Source organism: Culex pipiens, chromosome 1 (assembly GCF_016801865.2).
Source record: "Culex pipiens pallens isolate TS chromosome 1, TS_CPP_V2, whole genome shotgun sequence".
Lineage (NCBI taxonomy): Eukaryota > Metazoa > Arthropoda > Insecta > Diptera > Culicidae > Culex > Culex pipiens.
Window position 1 is genome coordinate 2,812,742 of NC_068937.1, and position 17,958 is coordinate 2,830,699.

A 17,958-nucleotide genomic window follows, 5' to 3' on the forward strand; every position below is an offset into this window, starting at 1 on the left:
AAAAACTACGCATATTTTCAATTTAATGTGAGAAGCATATTCCCAGATAGACCACAAATTTGATGATTATTAAATTTTGTTTTTAAAATACTGTATTTTTTTTTGCAAATTTTGTCAATTTTGTATGTTTTGTCGATTTTGTAACACTACACATTCTTACTAAATATTATATCAAAGGATTTATTAAGTTTGAAGATCTGGCAACACTGTTGTGAGATATCGGACTTAGGTGTTAATAATATTGATTTCACTTAAAAATGACCCTCAAAGTTGCTGCACAAAGTTGTAAACGGAATTGAGGTTAATGTTTGTAAACATGAACATACAATTGTCTTTCAATCTGGCATCCCTGTCTTGTGATATCTTGCAATGAAATGATCAGGAAATTAACGTAGTTTTCTTTTGTTTGATTTCCTACATTTTAAAACCTTATATTTTTTCTATTTATTTATTCGATAAAATTTTAAACAATATCTTCCACTTGTCATCTTTGACAAACTGCGTTTTATCACTCTTCAAAAACCTTCCCAAACCACTCACTGCGATGTTTTCACGACTTTTAATGGCCTACTGCGGCGTCACGGCTCCGAGCTCCTTCAAGTTTGATGTGGTTTTCAAAATTTATGGCTCCTTTGGTGAGAGGAGGCTCGGCGCGCCCACCGCCTACTGATTGAAAATCCGCGCCCGTAAAAATTGCGGACTTTCAAAATGGCGACCCGGCTTTGTTTGGCTTGGTCATAAAATTATAAGTAATTCGAGCACTTGGGGAGTTCACCATCGGTTTATTGTTTCGTCGTAAAGTTAGTAATACAGCAGATGATCTGGCGTTAAGATTTGGTCGTCTTCGAGCGCATTGTTGACTTTGAATTTCAGCGAAAAGCGGCGCGGTCGAAACTTGTTGGAGTTGTTGGTGACCTTGCGAATTTTGGGCAGTTCGGTGGAGACGTACTCGGTGATCTGGTCGAGAATCAGCGGGTCCAGTTTTTGATCGAGGATTAGATGGGTGACGTTTGGACAGAATCGTTGCGTCCAGACCAGGGCCATTCCGACGAAGGGAGCGAGGTGTTCGGCTTCGATGGTGATCGTACTGACGGAGGTCAGATCGTTCGGGAAGAGGCTTGGCCTCACGTAGTTGATTGGAGCGAACGCTGCCATGTTGAGGGTTAGATGGTGGAGTTGTGGACCGGCTTCGATGCGGACGAAGCTGTGCAGGAGGTCGGACACTCTTGCGGATTGCAGAGCTGGAGTTACGAACCTTACCGGGACCAAGTTCAGATGGTGGAATGAGGCTTTGACGTTGATCAGAAAGGTTAGGTGTTCAAGCTTCGGGAAGGTCACTTCCGATACGCCGTAGTGAATTTCCAGATTTGTTGAAGAAACGTCCAGCTCGTCGATCACCAGTTCTTTCAACTCGGGAAAGTCGAACAGCTTTTCAAACGGCTTTGTCAGAGCAAACCTCTTCAGAACTAACCTCTCCAACCCCCGGCAGTGCTTCTGAACCGAACTCAGTACCCTTCCGTGACCTCCGGTGATCTTCACGCTGCGCAACCCCGTCAAACTCTGGAACGTTTTCTCCCAATGAGGATCCCAGTACGAAGCCAGCGTCAACTTCACTTCCAGCTCCACCAAATGACACAAAACTCGTCCAAATCCCATCAAAGCATGCGTTGCGATGATCTGCTCGTCGAACCTCCCGTCGATCATGGCCCACTCGATTGGACCTCTCCGATCCAGCAACCCCACAACCTCCTTCGCTTCATCCCAGTTGACGTGCGATTCGCGACCATCGTAGCAGGCCGTGGGCGCCACGATGACGTTTCGATACCTCCTTTTACTACGCTCGATCTCGCGCGGTTTGACGTTGCGCTGACAGCCGTCGTCACGCTCGTAGATCACTGACAGCGCAATGTCCGCCGACAGGTGACAGCTGTCAAAAATGACAGCTTCCCACTGACGGCACGTCGAGGCCGCCGCTACTCGATCTTCCGGCTTTCGGAGAAAGCCGAAAATTTTCTCAAAAACGTGCGGAATAATCACGGTGGCCGTTCCCCAAGACATTTTGACAACTTGTAAACCCCACGTTCCCATTAAATTCAATTTAAACATCAAGTAGGCACAGCAATCTCCCGAATTTGCTCGTACCTGCCGTTTTAGAAAAATGTTCTGCCTACTGTCGAGCGGGTCGTTCGCTTGAAATTCAACGCGCTTGCTTGGATTTAGGCAGAAAATGGCTGTGATTGTAATTTCGACGTGCCCATTCCACAAGTGTCACGTTTCGCAAATAAACAGTAATGTTCACGCGTTGCCAAAAAATCTTGCCATTAAACTCGATCCGCGATGCATGAAATTTCGGGCCGCTTTCATGGAATCGTATAAAAATTAGTACCAATTCGGGGCGCGTGAGTCGTTTCTAAGAAGAGGCGTTTTTGTGTGTCTTTTTTTCGCTTGTGGCGTAAAAATAGCAGCTGGAGCAAATTTCTTAAAATGTAAATTGACTCCTTTCAAGTCTTGTGTATTTCTGTGGCAAAATATGACCAAATTTCAATATTAAGATTCAGATTTAGCTCAATTTGCTTTAACTAGAAAAAGCGATTTGACTTGAAATTAAAGTCTTAAAAAAAACAAATTTACAAAATTTATATAATATAAAAAATTTACAGCTTTTTTTTCAAAATTTTGAAAATTCGCAACATTTGCAAAATTTATTTAATTTACAAATTTGTCTAAATTGTCAAAATTGTCAAAATTGTCAAAATTGTTAAAATTGTCAAAATTGACAAAATTGTCAAAACTGTCAAAATTGTCAAAATTGTCAAAATTGTCAAAATTGTCAAAATTTTACATTGTCAACAGTAGTCAAAATTGCCAAAATTGTCCAAATTGTCAAAATTGTACATTGTCAACAGTAGTCAAAATTGCCAAAATTGTCAAAATTGTCAAAATTGTCAAAATTGTCAAAATTGTCAAAATTGTAAAAATTAACAAAATTGACAAAATTAACAAAATTGTCAAAATTGTCAAAATTGTCAAAATTGTCAAAATTGTCAAAATTGTCAAAATTGTCAAAATTGTCAAAATTGTCAAAATCGTCAAAATTGTCAAAATTGTCAAAATTGTCAAAATTGTCAAAATTGTCAAAATTGTCAAAATTGTCAAAATTGTCAAAATTGTCAAAATTGTCAAAATTGTCAAAATTGTCAAAATTGTCAAAATTGTCAACATTGTCAAAATTGTCAAAATTGTCAAAATTATCAAAATTGTCAAAATTGTCAAAATTGTCAAAATTGTCAAAATTGTCAAAATTGTCAAAATTGTCAAAATTGTCAAAATTGTCAAAATTGTCAAAATAGTCAAAATTGTCAGAATTGTCAAAGTTGTCAATGTCAAAAATGCCAAAACTGTCAAAATTGTCAAAATTGTCAAAATAGACAAAATTTAGAAAATGTTGAAAAACTTAAAAAAAAATAAAAACGTAGAAAATTTTGAAAATTTAGAAAATTTGTTTTTCTTTGCATTTTGATGATTTTCTAAATTCAGTAAATTTAGTATATTTAGTGAATTTACTCAAATTAAAAAAAATAGTAAATTTAGCAGAGTTCGTAAAATTAGTAAATTTACTCAATTTAGTAAATTTGGTAAATTACTTCAAGCTGTCCACCTAAACCACAATGATTCAGCACTCCAATACCTACGCAATTGGTCAACTTTCAAACAACCAAAATGCCGTGATTATCAAAAGTTATTTCCAGTCACTTATATCTCAACCCCCCAGAAAAAAAGTTCATCGAAACGTCAAACCTTATTTTCGTCACCGCACGCACCCGTTATCGATCCCAGCAGGCCATTTTTAAAAGAAGAGAGCCAACCCAAATTGTCATCCCTCCGTCACCCCACGGCCTCCTTCGACGTCATCGCTATTGACACTTGTGGAGTTTTGTGACGCCCGCCACCCGTCTGTTTTTGTTTTGGGGGCCGCGGGCCACGTGGTCCCCCAATAGCTGGTCTGTGCTTTATGGCCGCGTAAAATATTTACGCCACAAAATGCGGGGCCGTTTTCCGGGGTCGACCAGAAGGTTCCGTTTCGTTTCGTTTGTTGCGTCGAGCGGGGTAGATGGCGCTATTTTTGACAGTTGTTCGGTGCGATTTAGGAATTTAGGTCGAAAATAGGGCCCGGTAGGGCGAAATAGCGCATGCAAAAGCGTGAAATTAATTTGGTCGTATATTTTTCGGTTGACTCCACTGCAATTTCGGTGCGGTGCGGTTCGTCGCAGTCGAGGAACTCCGGACGGAGGGTGGCGGCCACTTGGAGAACGCAACGGTCCTAGTAGGCCTAGAAGCAACGGTGCGATAAATCAAAGCCGTGTGCACACGAATGTGACAGCTTTATTGTAGCAAAATGGCGCGCAGAATTGCTCAGCAGCACCGGAATTTGTCGCGGAATTAGAAATTCTTCGCGGAGAAATAATTAAAGCGAGGGCACCAGATTTTTGGCCGGAAGCGCAGTGTCAAAATTTAGTCTGAAAAATTCCCGCGCAACCAAGTGAGGGGCGACAAACTTCTCCGAACAATTTTCATTAATTATGATTTATGTCTCCGGAGTTCTAAAGTTCAAGCTCCTCCCCGTGTAGAAAAAGAAGGCCGAAAAGGTTGATGACAACACGTGGCCACTGGGCGCCAACCGCGACGCGGTTGCCAGATCTACAAAAAAAAATCGTTTCCTTTTTTCGGTGGGGATCGAAGCAGGCTGTGACAAAAAACGGTATCAAGATTTATTTTAACGACACTCCATTTTTTCTGTCTGTACTCCAAGACCCGGACAAAAACCGGACACCGCGCGCGCGGGCGGACCGTCGTCATCCGTTTGGTTATAAATAAAATTAAGGCTTCCTTAATTTACATTTTAATGGGAAGCACAAATTTTACTTACTGTATTAACGAACCAAAGCGCAGCAAGCGATGGAATTTGGCTGAATAGAAAGGACATTCAAGGGTTACTGCGACGATGGTTGACAGCTTCATCAGCAATGGAAAGCCCGTTGCATACCATCGGGCGTCGCCGCAGCGGTGCGGTGTGATGAATTCATTAGCATGTTTTATGGGGAGATTTTTGAGGGAGGGAGATTTTGCGTTTTGAGACAAAAACTTCGAAAAATGTGTGCAACAGTCCCAAATAAACAAAAGATAGTAAATAACTAAAAATGAAAATTTACTAAAGTAACACAAAAAGCATAAATATCAAAATCACGAAATTTTGGAAAGTTACCAAACTATTCAAAATGACCTCATGAACACGGAAAAATTAAAACCACCGGAAAAAAAATTGGTCAGTAGAGGGTTTACCAATTTTGGCCAGGATATTTGATTTTCTAAAACTTGGTTGTAAAATTTATTTACTTTACAACTCAATCGAGACGTATTTGAGGTTTCTGTTAAATGAAGCAATTATTAGCTTTCAAAAGTGTTGTAGAAATAATTGAAGCCTTAAATTTGCTATTACACAGATGCCAGTTTTTGCTGCATTTATTTCAAAATTTCAAATTAATTTAATCATTTAATTACTCTTTAAACACAATAGTGAGCAATTCTCTCAGATTTCGGTCATTGGAATTTTTTTGCATTTTTTAATCCGACTGAAACTTTTTTTGTGCCTTCGGTATGCCCAAAGAAGCCATTTTGCATCATTAGTTTGTCCATATAATTTTCCATACAAATTTGGCAGCTGTCCATACAAAAATGATGTATGAAAATTAAAAAATCTGTATCTTTTGAAGGAATTTTTTGATCGATTTGGTGTCTTTGGCAAAGTTGTAGGTTTGGATAAAAACTACACTGAAAAAAAAATGATACACGGTAAAAAAAATTTTCATTTTTAATTTAACTTTTTGTCTTCAAAACTTGATTTGCAAAAAACACTATTTTTTATATATATGTTTTAGGGGAGATAAAATGCCAACTTTTCAGAAATTTCCAGGGTGTGCAAAAAATCTTTAACGGAGTTATGAATTTTTGAATCAATACTGATTTTTTTCAAAAAATCGAAATGTTGGTCGCAAAAATTTTCCAACTTCATTTTTCGATGTAAAATCAAATTTGCAATCAAAAAGTACTGTAGTAAAATTTTGATAAAGTGCACCGTTTTCAAGTTAAAACCATTTTTAGGTAACTTTTTTGAAAATAGTAGAATTTTTTTTATTTTTTTAAATAGTGCACATGTTTGCCCACTTTTGAAAAATTTGTTTTGAAAAGCTGAGAAAATTCTCAATATTTTGCTGTTTTTGAATTTTGTTGATACGACCCTTAGTTGCTGAGATTTGCCATGCAAAGGTTTAAAAACAGGTAAATTTATGTTTTCTAAGTCTCACCAAAAGAACCCACCATTTTCTAACGTCGATATCTCAGCCACTAATGGTCCGATTTACAATGTTAAAATATGAATCATTCGTGAAATTTTCCGATCTTTTCGAAAACAATACTTTTAATATTTTTAAACCAAGACTTTCATTTGAAAAGGGCTTAAAATTGAATGTTTAACCCTTTTAAAATGTTAGTCTTGATATGAAAATCGGAAGATTTCACGAATGTTTCATATTTTAACATTTTAAATCGGACCATTAGTTGCTGAGATATCGACGTTAGAAAATGATGTTTTTTTTTTTGGGTGAGACTTAGAAAACATCAATTATCCTGTTTTTAAACCTTTGCATGGCAATATCTCAGCAACTAAGGGTCGTATCAACAAAGTTCAAAAAAGCAAAATATTGAGAATTTTCTCCGCTTTCCAAAAACATTTTTTTCAAAGGTGGGCAAACATGTTCACTAATTTAAAATAAAAATGAAAAACTGCGACTTTTTTTAAAAACGTTACTTAAAAATGGCTTTAACTTGAAAACGGTGATCTTTTTCAAAATTTCACTAAAGTACTTTTTGATTGCAAATTTGATTTTACATCGAAAAATAAAGTTGAAAAATTTTTGCGACCAGTATTTCGATTTTTTGAAAAAATCAGTATTGATTCAAAAACTCATAGCTCGGTTAAAGATTTTTTGCACAACCTGGAAATTTCTGAAAAGTTGGCATTTGATGTCCCCTAAAACATATCAAAAAATAAAAAAATATATATTTTTTTTGTTTTAGTAACAAAAAGTTAAATTAAAAATCAACAAAAAAAAATTACCTTGTATCACTTTTTTCAGTGGAGTCCTTATCCACCTACAACTTTGTCGAAGACACCAAATCGTTCAAAAAATTCGTTCAAAAGAAACAGATTTTTTGAATTTTCATACATAATTTTTGTATGGACAGCTGCCAAATTTGTATGGAATATTATACGGACCAACTAATGATGCAAAATGGCTTCTTTGGGATTAAAAAAATACAAAAAATAAAATTCAGAAACAAGACCGATTTCGTAGAGAATTGCTCAGTAAGTACCAATCAAAAATAAAAAAAAAATAAAAAACATTTTAAATCAGCAAAATGAAAAAAAAAATTCAGTAAAACAACAAAGGCATTCATGTCGAACCCTGATCTGATGCTGGCACACCTGCTCGTGAAAAAAGTTTTATTTCGCTTATGTCGTATTTGTACGTTTTAAAACACGCCAAAACAAACAGCATCGGAAAACAAAGGAAATTTTTCCCCCTTTGGCCAGAAAGGGATAATCGGCCGTCAGTTGAAAACACACGCTTGACGTGGGTGGGATGAAGGGCGAAAAATATGTTTTGCGAACATAAACAGCTTCTCTTTTTTTATTTTTGATAAATGTTTTCCATACAGCTTGCAAGCTTGGAGTTTTTATTGTTTGTTTGCACAATATGTGTGTGTGTATTTGTGCGAACCTTTTGTTTTATTTTCCACGAGTTTCACGAGACCCAAAACAGGTGAAAAACGATCAAAAGTAGGCCACGGGCAACCGCGGTTTGACGTGGCGATTTTTCCCAGTGTTGCCGCCCACTTTAATCGAAAAGTATCAAAACAAACTTCGCTCGCGCCTGTTTACAATCCATTTTTGCCTACGTAAACAACCGGCAACAAACTGGGCGTCGCGTGATAAGTGATTCCAAGAGGAAAAATATTTCCACCTCAAAATTCTCGAGAAAGACAAACCTCTTCTTCATCACTCATGGCCTGCTGCTGCGATGAACACCTCGGGCGGAAAAATTCTCACCAGGGATTTGTGTGTACACGAGCTTAAAGCTTATCATAAATTAAAAATTGTTTCAGATTGGTTGCATTCTCGCTCTCTCACTCATACTTTTTTTTCAGTGCACGGAGAAAAATCAGATTTGCAAAATCGTGAGCAAATGTTCATGAAATCAGAATAATTTTAAAATACTCATTTTTAATTTCGTTAACGCTTGATCGCGATTCTGCGAAACTGATTTTTCTCCGTGTAGGTGTGTGTGACAAGTAGGCAAAAGCACCGTTTCGTCATACTTTTGAGCGAAGAAAGCGAGTCACGGTGTGCTTTTATTAATTTATTTTTGAAAATAAAAAAAAAATCGATGCATTTCAAACAACAAGTCGCCAAGTCAACTCGCGATCGCTTTCGATTCCACTAATTAAAAATCAAATTTCGACGCACCGTTTTCCGGTGGGAAAAAATGAAAATCGCGAGAGAGAAAAACATATTCCTCGGCACTCATGAGCAGCTTAAAAGCTCCAGTAGACGTAGTAGGCGATGGGTTTTGCAAAAAAAGAGGAGAAGACACTGCCAGACCAGGCGGATGATGATCAAGGCCGCCTCTTCCCATTCACCGCCTACTTTGCGGGAACGTGATTCTGCGGTTGGCAGCACTGCTCTGGCTGGAAAGATTCTTCATCAGTTTGTTTTTAGCAGGGTGGGGAAGAGTCCCCCGGAAGTGGCAAACGTTTAAAAGCCTTCCTATGTCGAGAGAGATACTTGTTTATGAATATAAATTGCTTTTTTTTATGAAAAATTCATTTCCAAAGATTTGCTTTGTTGTTTTCTTTTTTAACATTTTTTTTTTCTGCGGGGATATCGTTTCATGCTCTGATCTGAGTGGCATCGAAAAAAAAGAGCACAGAAATATGAGCCTTTCATAGCGTCACACAGAAGCCGGCAGCAAGTGTTTATGTGAACCGATAACGGGCAAGTGATTGAAATGACTGGCAGCACTTGCCTGCCTCGAAGAGGCTGATGGAAATTTGTACCGCGGCATGCTTTGATTGGAGTTTGTGGTCCTTTTTCGTGCTCACAAAAAAGCATCGACTTGCAAAGCTTTTTATTTCAGTGTGGGAAAAGTGGTCCACGGTGAAATGTGGGACTGCATTTTCCGGAAATTGAATTGCCAACAATGGGTCGACTGGACTGGAATTGGCAGACCTGTCAAGAGCAGCCACCCGAAAGGAAGAAAGTGTGGTATTTTTGGAACGTGTTTGCTTTTTCAGTGACCTATGAATTGAACTGGATTTTTGGCTAATAATTTAAAATGGGATTTGAATCATTTCATTAGGAACTGAAGCTTCCCAGAAATGGTTAAAGGAGATATCTGTCACATTTTAGTGAATTTCCTCCAGATGTGGACAAATTTCACTCAATTTTTGTCAAATTCAGTAGGTTCGATTTTTACTAAAAACCGAGTGATTTTGAACGTGCGTGTAGTGCTATCAAAACACGCGATAGAAATTTTAATTTTTTAATTATTTTTTTAGACAAAACATGCTGCAAAATAGTTCATAGAAATTGAAAGATGTTTAACCGCATTAGAGCAATTCCATGTCAAATAGAGAATCGGTTGTACCCGACCCTATACGATTTCAATGAAACTTTGTAGACATGTTATCCTACACTTATATAAGCCATTTTTGCGTATATGGAGCCAGTTTCACTCGATAATGACATTTGAGAAGGGCGTAAGTGTTTTAATTATTTTTGTATTTCGTAATTTAAATATTGCTGTATCTTGAAGCCGTTGCATCGTATTAAAAAGTGGTCATAGACAAACTTGTAGGTAATTTGACGGGCTTTCCAAAAAAAAAACACTGAATGAAAAAAACACTCCACTTTTATGAGATTTTTTGATTTTTAAGTTTAAAAGTCAAATTTGAAGGTGAGCCCACGATTTTTTTTCATTAAATTTTTTTGTGAAAATAGCCAAAAATGTTACAAAAAGACTCACGAAAAATGCAGGATGGAGCAACTCAACTAAAAAAATACAAAAATCATTTACTGAAACTGTTTTTTTCAAAAGTGATCTAAACATATTGTTTTTTTTTTTAACCAAACACGAGAGTCGATTCTCCAGACAATTTTACATAAAAGTCTCCATATTGACCATTGTCCTAAGTCCAATCCTTGTGAAGTTACAGCGTTTTTAAAAATAAAAATGTTGAAAAAATAGGTTTTTTGAGGGTTTTTTTTGGCAATTTCTATACGACAGACTTGATTTTCAGTCTCGAAAATATGATTATCGGAAAGCTCATCCAATTTCCCATAAGATTGTCTTTGATCACTTTTCAAAATAACTCGTTTTTTTGATGATTTAAGCTAATTTACTATCCAGGTTACTATACTACACTGAAAAAATATTATGTTTTCAGTTACGAGCAATGTAATTAGCTTATATCTGTAAGCCCATACATTCAATTGAAATGTGGTCAAAGACAAACTTATGGGAAATTGGACGAGCTTTCCGGTAAAAATATTTTCGAGACTGAAAAACCAAGTCTATCATATAGAAATTGCCAAAAACCATAAAAAAACCTATTTTTTCTACATTTTTATTTTTAAAACCGCTGTAACATCACATAGATTGGACTAAGGACAATGGTCAATATGGAGACTTTTATGTAAAATTGTCTGAAGAATCGACTCTCGTATTCGGTTTTTGAAAATTTTGATGTTTAGAGCACTTTTGAAAAAAAAAAACACAGTTGTAGTAAATGATTTTTGTATTTTTTTAGGTGAGTTGCTCCATCCTGCATTTTTCGTGAGTCTTTTTGTAACATCTTAGGCTATTTTCACAAAAAATTATAACGAAAAAAAATCGTGGGCTCACCTTCAAATTTGACTTTTCAACATAAAAATCAAAAAATCTCATAAAAGTGGAGTGTTTTTTTCTTTCAGTGTATTTTGTTCGGAAAGCCCGTCAAATTTCCTACAAGTTTGTCTATGACCACTTTTTGAACACTCACGCCCTTCTCAAATGTCGTTATCGAGTGAAACTGACTCCACATACACAGAAATGGCTTATATAAGCGTAGGATAACATGTCTACAAAGTTTCATTGAAATCGGAGAGGGTCGAGAAAAAAGTACCTGTTTTGGGCTGGAATCGCTCATTAAGGGGTTACATACATGTAGAAAATCACAAAATTTCAAATTTCTAAAAATTCACTAATTCACTAAAACAGTGGTTCTCAACCTTTATTGGTCCATTCCCCCCTTGGCTGAATTTCATGAACATCATTCCCCCCTTTAATATCTAACTAACGGGTATCATTGCGCAGATGTCATAATTTTGGCATTGATGTTCGCAGAAACTTCAAATTTTTCACAACTTTTTTTTTCACTCGCAGCAATTTACACATTTTTAACACGATTTTTTATTACCTGTTCATATTTAATGGAATGCAAAAGCTTACGGAAAATCTTTTTTGAATAATCTTTTTATAAATAATCCTGTAAGTTGCAATGTTGCAAACACAAACAGTTTTATTTTTTATCAATCACAGACAGAAATCATGAGTGATATTTTATTTAAAGAAAAAGACAAAAAAAGACGAAAAATAATTGTTACAAAAAATAATATTTGACGCTCGTTTATTTTTCAAAGTAATAGAATTTTGCTCAGAAAGATGCGAATACTCTCAGGAATTAATGTAAATAATGTTCGCAAAAAAACGAATCAACGCAATACTTCACAAGTATATTTTATCAAAAGCTTCCCAGTTTACAAAAAATACCTCATCCTAACAAAACCAAAACAAAATTGACATAAAATCAAAATATTTTCAAAAACTTGTCATTTTGAAAGGAAATGAAAATAAGCTTGAATTTATTCAAAAATATATAAGTAAAGCTAATTTTTGAAATTTATTACAAAATATGCTCATGTTTTGTAATAAATTAATGTGTAATGTGAAAATTCACAAAAATTTATTTATGAAATTCCATTTTTCAAAAAATGCTCATGGCAGAGAAAAAGCAAATATTAAAAAAATGGTATTATTCAGAACAATTTCACGGAGTTTTCTATTTTTTTCGATAAACTTTTTTTAATTTTAGTTTTTATCAACTATATTTTTGAAACACCTGCAGTAAAGAGATCTAAAGAAATAAAAAATGCTGTTGTATCTTACCAAAGAAATATATTGTGAGCTTTAAAAGTTATAAATATACAAACAAAGATTTATATTTTTTACAAAAACGCATTGGATTTTTATCACATAGTCATTACCCCCCAAAAATGGCCAAATTCCCCCCCAGGGGGGAATTCCTCACCAGTTGAGAAACACTGCACTAAAAAGATGATTTTCAATCACTCCTGAAAGTTTCATGAAGATATTTCGTGACTGAACTGAGTAAGATACGATTCAAGTTCACATTTTTGCTATGCACAAAGCGAACTGTCAAACTTTGTGATCGTTTCCCTCTAAACACCCAGTTGATTTACGGGTGCCACGATATCTCGAGATGCGATGGACCAAATTGGCAAATTGGCTGAAATTTATGGTGAAGACTCCCAAGACATATCCCGTGTGCATGACGAAGCCTGATTTTGAAATTTTGCTTTTTAAAAAAATACAAAAATCAAAAACTGACGATTTTTTATATGAAAAACAGAAAAATATTTTTATCTTTTTTTTAAATAAACTTTTTGAAAATCGACCTTCGTCATGCACACAGGACTGGTTTAATGAGTCTTCACCAAAATTTTGAGCCGATTTGGTCAAAGCAGTGTTGAGATATCGTGGCACCCGGATTTTTGAAACTGCTAACTTAAAATAGCTATAACTCGGCAATGGTACATCCAAATGTCTTCATATTTATTTTGTTAATAGATCAAAATGTATACTTAAATGCCCTGCAAAAAGATTTTAAAAAAATTTAAAACCTCTGAAATTTTTGACGATCTACTTGTATGTAACCCCTTAACCAAATTCTGGATAAAGTACCATGTAACTCCATTCAAATTTTCAACGCAAATTATTCAAAGGAGATTCATGGTAATTTTTAAAGGCCTATTTTTGTAAATTTAAATTGTTAAAAAAAATCAATTCAAAGTTTGTAAAAAAGTAATATGCTCTTATGCTCTTATCTAGGATGAAAATATCACAGTCATATTAATAAATCGTCGAAATTTCTATCCAAATAAAGTTGTAAACATTGTGATTGTTCCCAAGCCCTAAAAATAATTTACAACCGTTCTGTACCACTTTGGTCGCACGTTTCAAAACCATCCAATCAATTGCCCCGGCGGCAATAAACGAACAAATTGAGCAATCCCAGCAACCACAGGACTGTAAACCCCCTCCCCCTCTTCAACCCAACCGCCAAAGTCACGCGAAAATAAATCCAGCCCTTTCCCGGACAAAAATTCCAACAAAAAACAGCAAACCATGAACGCAGGGCTTTAACGGCCTACTTGGATTGCCGGGTGACCATCGAGCGACAACTCCGCCAGCGGAGAAAAATCACTCTTAACTGGGAGGGGGGTCGGTCCGGAATTACTCTCCGGGGACAGATTAATTGAACGGCGTTACGTGACGGGTTTCGACCAGGCCGTAAAGTCGTGCAACGACGACGTGTTGCGATTTGATGAACCACGGAAAAATTGTGAAAATTACAGATTTTTCAAAACAAGGATTTGTTTCCTTCTAGTGCCAACATAATTGAACACACAACTACGTGCTAAATTGCTTCGAGGAATAACGAAGCTAATTCACGACCTAGTAGGCTTTGGATAAAAGTTGCCCAGCCCGGCAAGCCGGGCAAGATTCTTATCGTGAATTGATTTGACACCGAGGGAAATCTTCGCTCGGAAAACTTTCCTTTTCACCTGTAACGATTTTCCGTTTCAATTGCCTGCTTTGATCGGGGCGGAACAAAAAAGTTTCAAGAGCACTCACACCTCATTAAGGGGAAAAACAAGATTCCTTCAGTGCAGCAATCGATTTCCCCCGAGGATTGCAGAGTGTCGGAAAAATCGAAAGACAGACGCCGCCAAAGCCGCAAGAACACAGCAGGCCTTGATCGGACGGAATATAGGTCGATTTTGGGGTTTTCTGTTGGTGCTCGAGAACAAGAGATTCCCGGTTTGGGTTTCGGGATTTCCAAGACAGCGGCCCCCAGGTTGTCTCCCAGAAGAGCCAGCGCTGTACGTTAGCCCCAATCTATTGATTCCAGGGGATGAACATGACTCTCTCATTCCTCGTTTTTTTTTGTTCGTTGGTCTTGTCTAGCCCTGAATTGCTTCCTTCCTCGAGTACCCTCGAACCGGCTGTGCGTCTCTTTCATTTAGTAGATTGGGCCAGGATTTGGGGAATTTAGTGATGCAACACAGTGATAAAAGCGGGGGAATTGGCAGAAGAACAGTGCGACTCTCGACATCAACTGTGTGTGAAGGGTGGAAAGAACCCTAATTTAGATCCTCGGCGGATTACCGACGCAGCAGGCCAGGTTTCGATCGATTTATGTTGATATTTCAAGCTGGGTATTTGACTTGTTAAATTTCATAAAAATATAAATAAAGTTGAATGTTGTTGATTTGAATAAAAACATGATTTTTCTGCGTGCAAATATATTTTCATAAAATTACGCAAAAATTAAGGGGTAAAGCATGTAGTATAAGTGAGTTAAAATGGGGACTACACGCTTGACCTCTACAAAAAAAAAAATATAAAAATGTCTGCAATTTTGAAGCCACTTTAAGTTTAAAAAACAAACCATTTGAAAAAAATGTCAAAATTGTCAAGATTGTCAATATTGTCAAAATTGACAAAATTGTCAAAATTTTCAAAATTGTCAAAATTGTCAAAATTGTCAAAATTGTCAAAATTGTCAAAATTGTCAAAATTGTCAAAATTGTCAAAATTGTCAAAATTGTCAAAATTGTCAAAATTGTCAAAATTGTCAAAATTGTCAAAATTGTCAAAATTGTCAAAATTGTCAAATTGACAAAATTGACGGAATTGACAAAATTGTCAAATTTGCCAAAAATGCCAAAAATGCCAAAAATGTCAAAATTGTCATAATTGTCAAAATTGTCAAAATTGTCAAAATTGTCAAAATTGTCAAAATTGTCAAAATTGTCAAAATTGTCAAAATTGTCAAAATTGTCAAAATTGTCAAAATTGTCAAAATTGTCAAAATTGTCAAAATTGCCAAAAATGCCAAAAATGTCAAAATTGTCATAATTGTCAAAATTGTCAAAATTGTCAAAATTGTCAAAATTGTCAAAATTGTCAAAATTGTCAAAATTGTCAAAATTGTCAAAATTGTCAAAATTGTCAAAATTGTCAAAATTGTCAAAATTGATAATATTGACAAAATTGTCAAACTTGACAAAATTGAAAAAAAAATTACAAAATTGTCAAAATTGTAAAAATTGTCAAAATTGTCAAAATTGTGACAGTTGTGATAATTGTAAAAATTGTGAAAATTGACAAAATGAACAAAAAAAATTTAAAAGAATTAGAAAATTAAGAAAATTTAGAAAATTTGGAAAATTGAGAAAATTGCGAAAATAGAGAAAATTGAGAAAATGGAAAATATTTAGAAACATTACAAAACTGACAAAAATATCTGAAAAATAGCTTGGTTTTTTTTTTGCAATCGTAGACCAAATTAACCAACATTAAATTTTTGGGTTGAAAAAAATGTTTTTTAGTGCTAATCTTGAATTTTTGTTCAAATAAAAGCAAATAACAGAAATTCCCTCCCCAAAAGAAGAGGGACTCACTCGCGTGAAATCAAATTAAATTTCCCATTTTATGATTGAAGTTTAAACGGGTAGCGAAACGCAAACTTTGCGCTTCCCCTTAACGCACCTCTTCTCCCTCAAAATTTGGCTCGATTCAGCCAAGTTCGGGACGCCGTGTCTGTATCAAATGTTTCAAGTGTATCGTCGGCGAAATCCTTTGGGGGAGAAAAATATATCGGGCGCAAACCGAGAAGTGATCCAAGCAATCTGGTGTCAGTCAGGCCACATAAACATGCTGCTTTGGTGGAGGGAGTAGCAGAAAATTCAATATCATTGACAGATTTGGTAAATAATATAAAAAAAATATTTTTTTGAAGGGGGAAGACATGTTGTTCTTTTCTTGAGCATACTTTGGGAATCGATTTCAAGGCGCGCAGCGCCTGCTAGGAACATAAAATTTGACGTTTAATAGCAGGCCGTGCCGTGGAACCTCGACGCAGATGACATATTGCAGGAACAAAATTCCCGACGGGTTCTCATCAATCATCGTCGCGGAAGAGAGTCATGCGACGTGTTGACACCTTAACCACGTGTGTGCGTGTCGAGACGAGAAAGATTGCAGGAAAAGCTGCGAAATACGCAGCTTATTTCTTCATTAATCAGTTTTTTTTTTTTTTTTTTCGAAGGAAAAAGGGCTATCAATTTCTTCGCCGAAACGCGCAGCGTGCCATGATTCATCTTCTCCCGAAGTAAACGCCTTCTTCGATCTATCAAATTTCGGTTCGCCCTCAACAGGTTGTAATTTTCCGGGGGTTATTTCTGGGCGAAACAGATCCATCAATCTTGGCCGTGTTCGACAGTCCAAGTAAGCGCTGGGCTGCCTTCGGAGTTTCGAGGCCTGCTGCGATATTCTCCAGACGGCCATGTGTATCAATTAGTCCATCGCAGCAGGCCACTTAACGGCGTGTCAGGTTTGACGAGATTCAATTTGTTTGGGTCACGGAGGGATGCTTTCGACCTTGAGCTGGAAGTTTGAAACTTCAACTCTTAAGGAGGTATTCATTTACGGGAAATTTGCAAACCACCTTTAATCCGAGTTCTATAAAAAGCTCTAACTCTTACCTTTAAGTTTCTGAAGAAAGAAACCACAATACCTCACCTTTCGGGTTCTTCTATTGTTCGTTGAGTTTTTTGCACCTTCAAGAGGGCGGACCGGCCGCTCCGGGGAGGATCAAAACCCCAAATCCCTCTTAGAAGTTCGAAAGGGACAGAGAGAGAAAAAAAAACCGTCTTCCTCCTTCCTCATACAAGGTAGAACCCAACCGAAACGAACCGAATCCAATCCAATTTGACCGTCGAGAGGCTCCTCAAACAGACAAATAAACTTCATTATCATCTTTTCAAAATGCCACCACTTCAAAAGGCCACATTTGTGCACGCGGCACGCGACTGTCAGAGTAGGCCTTGGAGAGGAGCTGTCAAGTGGTCGTCAAAATGGCTGCGCTCTGCCACTCAACAATGAGCGCACTTTTCGAGTGTGTTTTGAACAAATGCTACACACTCGGAAGTGGATGCAACAAGTAGGCTGTGGAGGAATCTAAATTACAGGAAGTGCAAGCTGAATTAAGAGGCCAATTAATCGAAAATTTTAATAAATGTCCCAATTGTCAAAATTGTCAAAATTGTAAAAATTGTAAAAATTGCCAAAATTGTCAAAATTGTCAAAATTGTCAAAATTATCAAAATTGTCAAAATTGTCAAAATTGTCAAAAATGTCAAAAGTTTCAAAATTGTCAAAATTGTAAAAATTGTCAAAATTGTAAAAATTGACAAAATTGTCAAAATTGTCAAAATTGTCAAAATTGTCAAAATTGTCAAAATTGTCAAAATTGTCAAAATTGTCAAAATTGTCAAAATTGTCAACATTGTCAAAATTGTCAAAATTGTCAAAATTGTCAAAATTGTCAAAATTGTCAAAATTGTCAAAATTGTCAAAATTGTCAAAATTGTCAAAAGTTTCAAAATAGTCAAAATTGTCAAAATTGTCAAAATTGTCAAAATTGTCAAAATTG

At 36.2% G+C, this 17,958-nt stretch overlaps 2 protein-coding genes across 2 annotated transcripts in view; both read right to left on the reverse strand.

Annotated features, from left to right (window-relative positions):
* LOC120415046 (uncharacterized) overlaps positions 1-17,958 on the reverse strand; it is a 179,197-nt gene that overhangs the window by 139,079 nt on the left and 22,160 nt on the right. The gene's annotated exons all lie outside the window — the stretch shown is intronic.
* On the reverse strand, positions 556-2,269 carry LOC120415047 (uncharacterized). The gene has a single exon (XM_039576421.2). The coding sequence runs from the start codon at positions 2,104-2,106 to the stop codon at positions 802-804; it is 1,305 nt and encodes a 434-aa protein (XP_039432355.1). The 5' UTR covers positions 2,107-2,269; the 3' UTR covers positions 556-801.

Excerpts from the sequence above, each read along its gene's own strand:
- LOC120415047 (XM_039576421.2), bottom strand. The coding sequence starts at position 2,106 with ATGTTTAAATTGAATTTAATGGGAACGTGGGGTTTACAAGTTGTCAAA.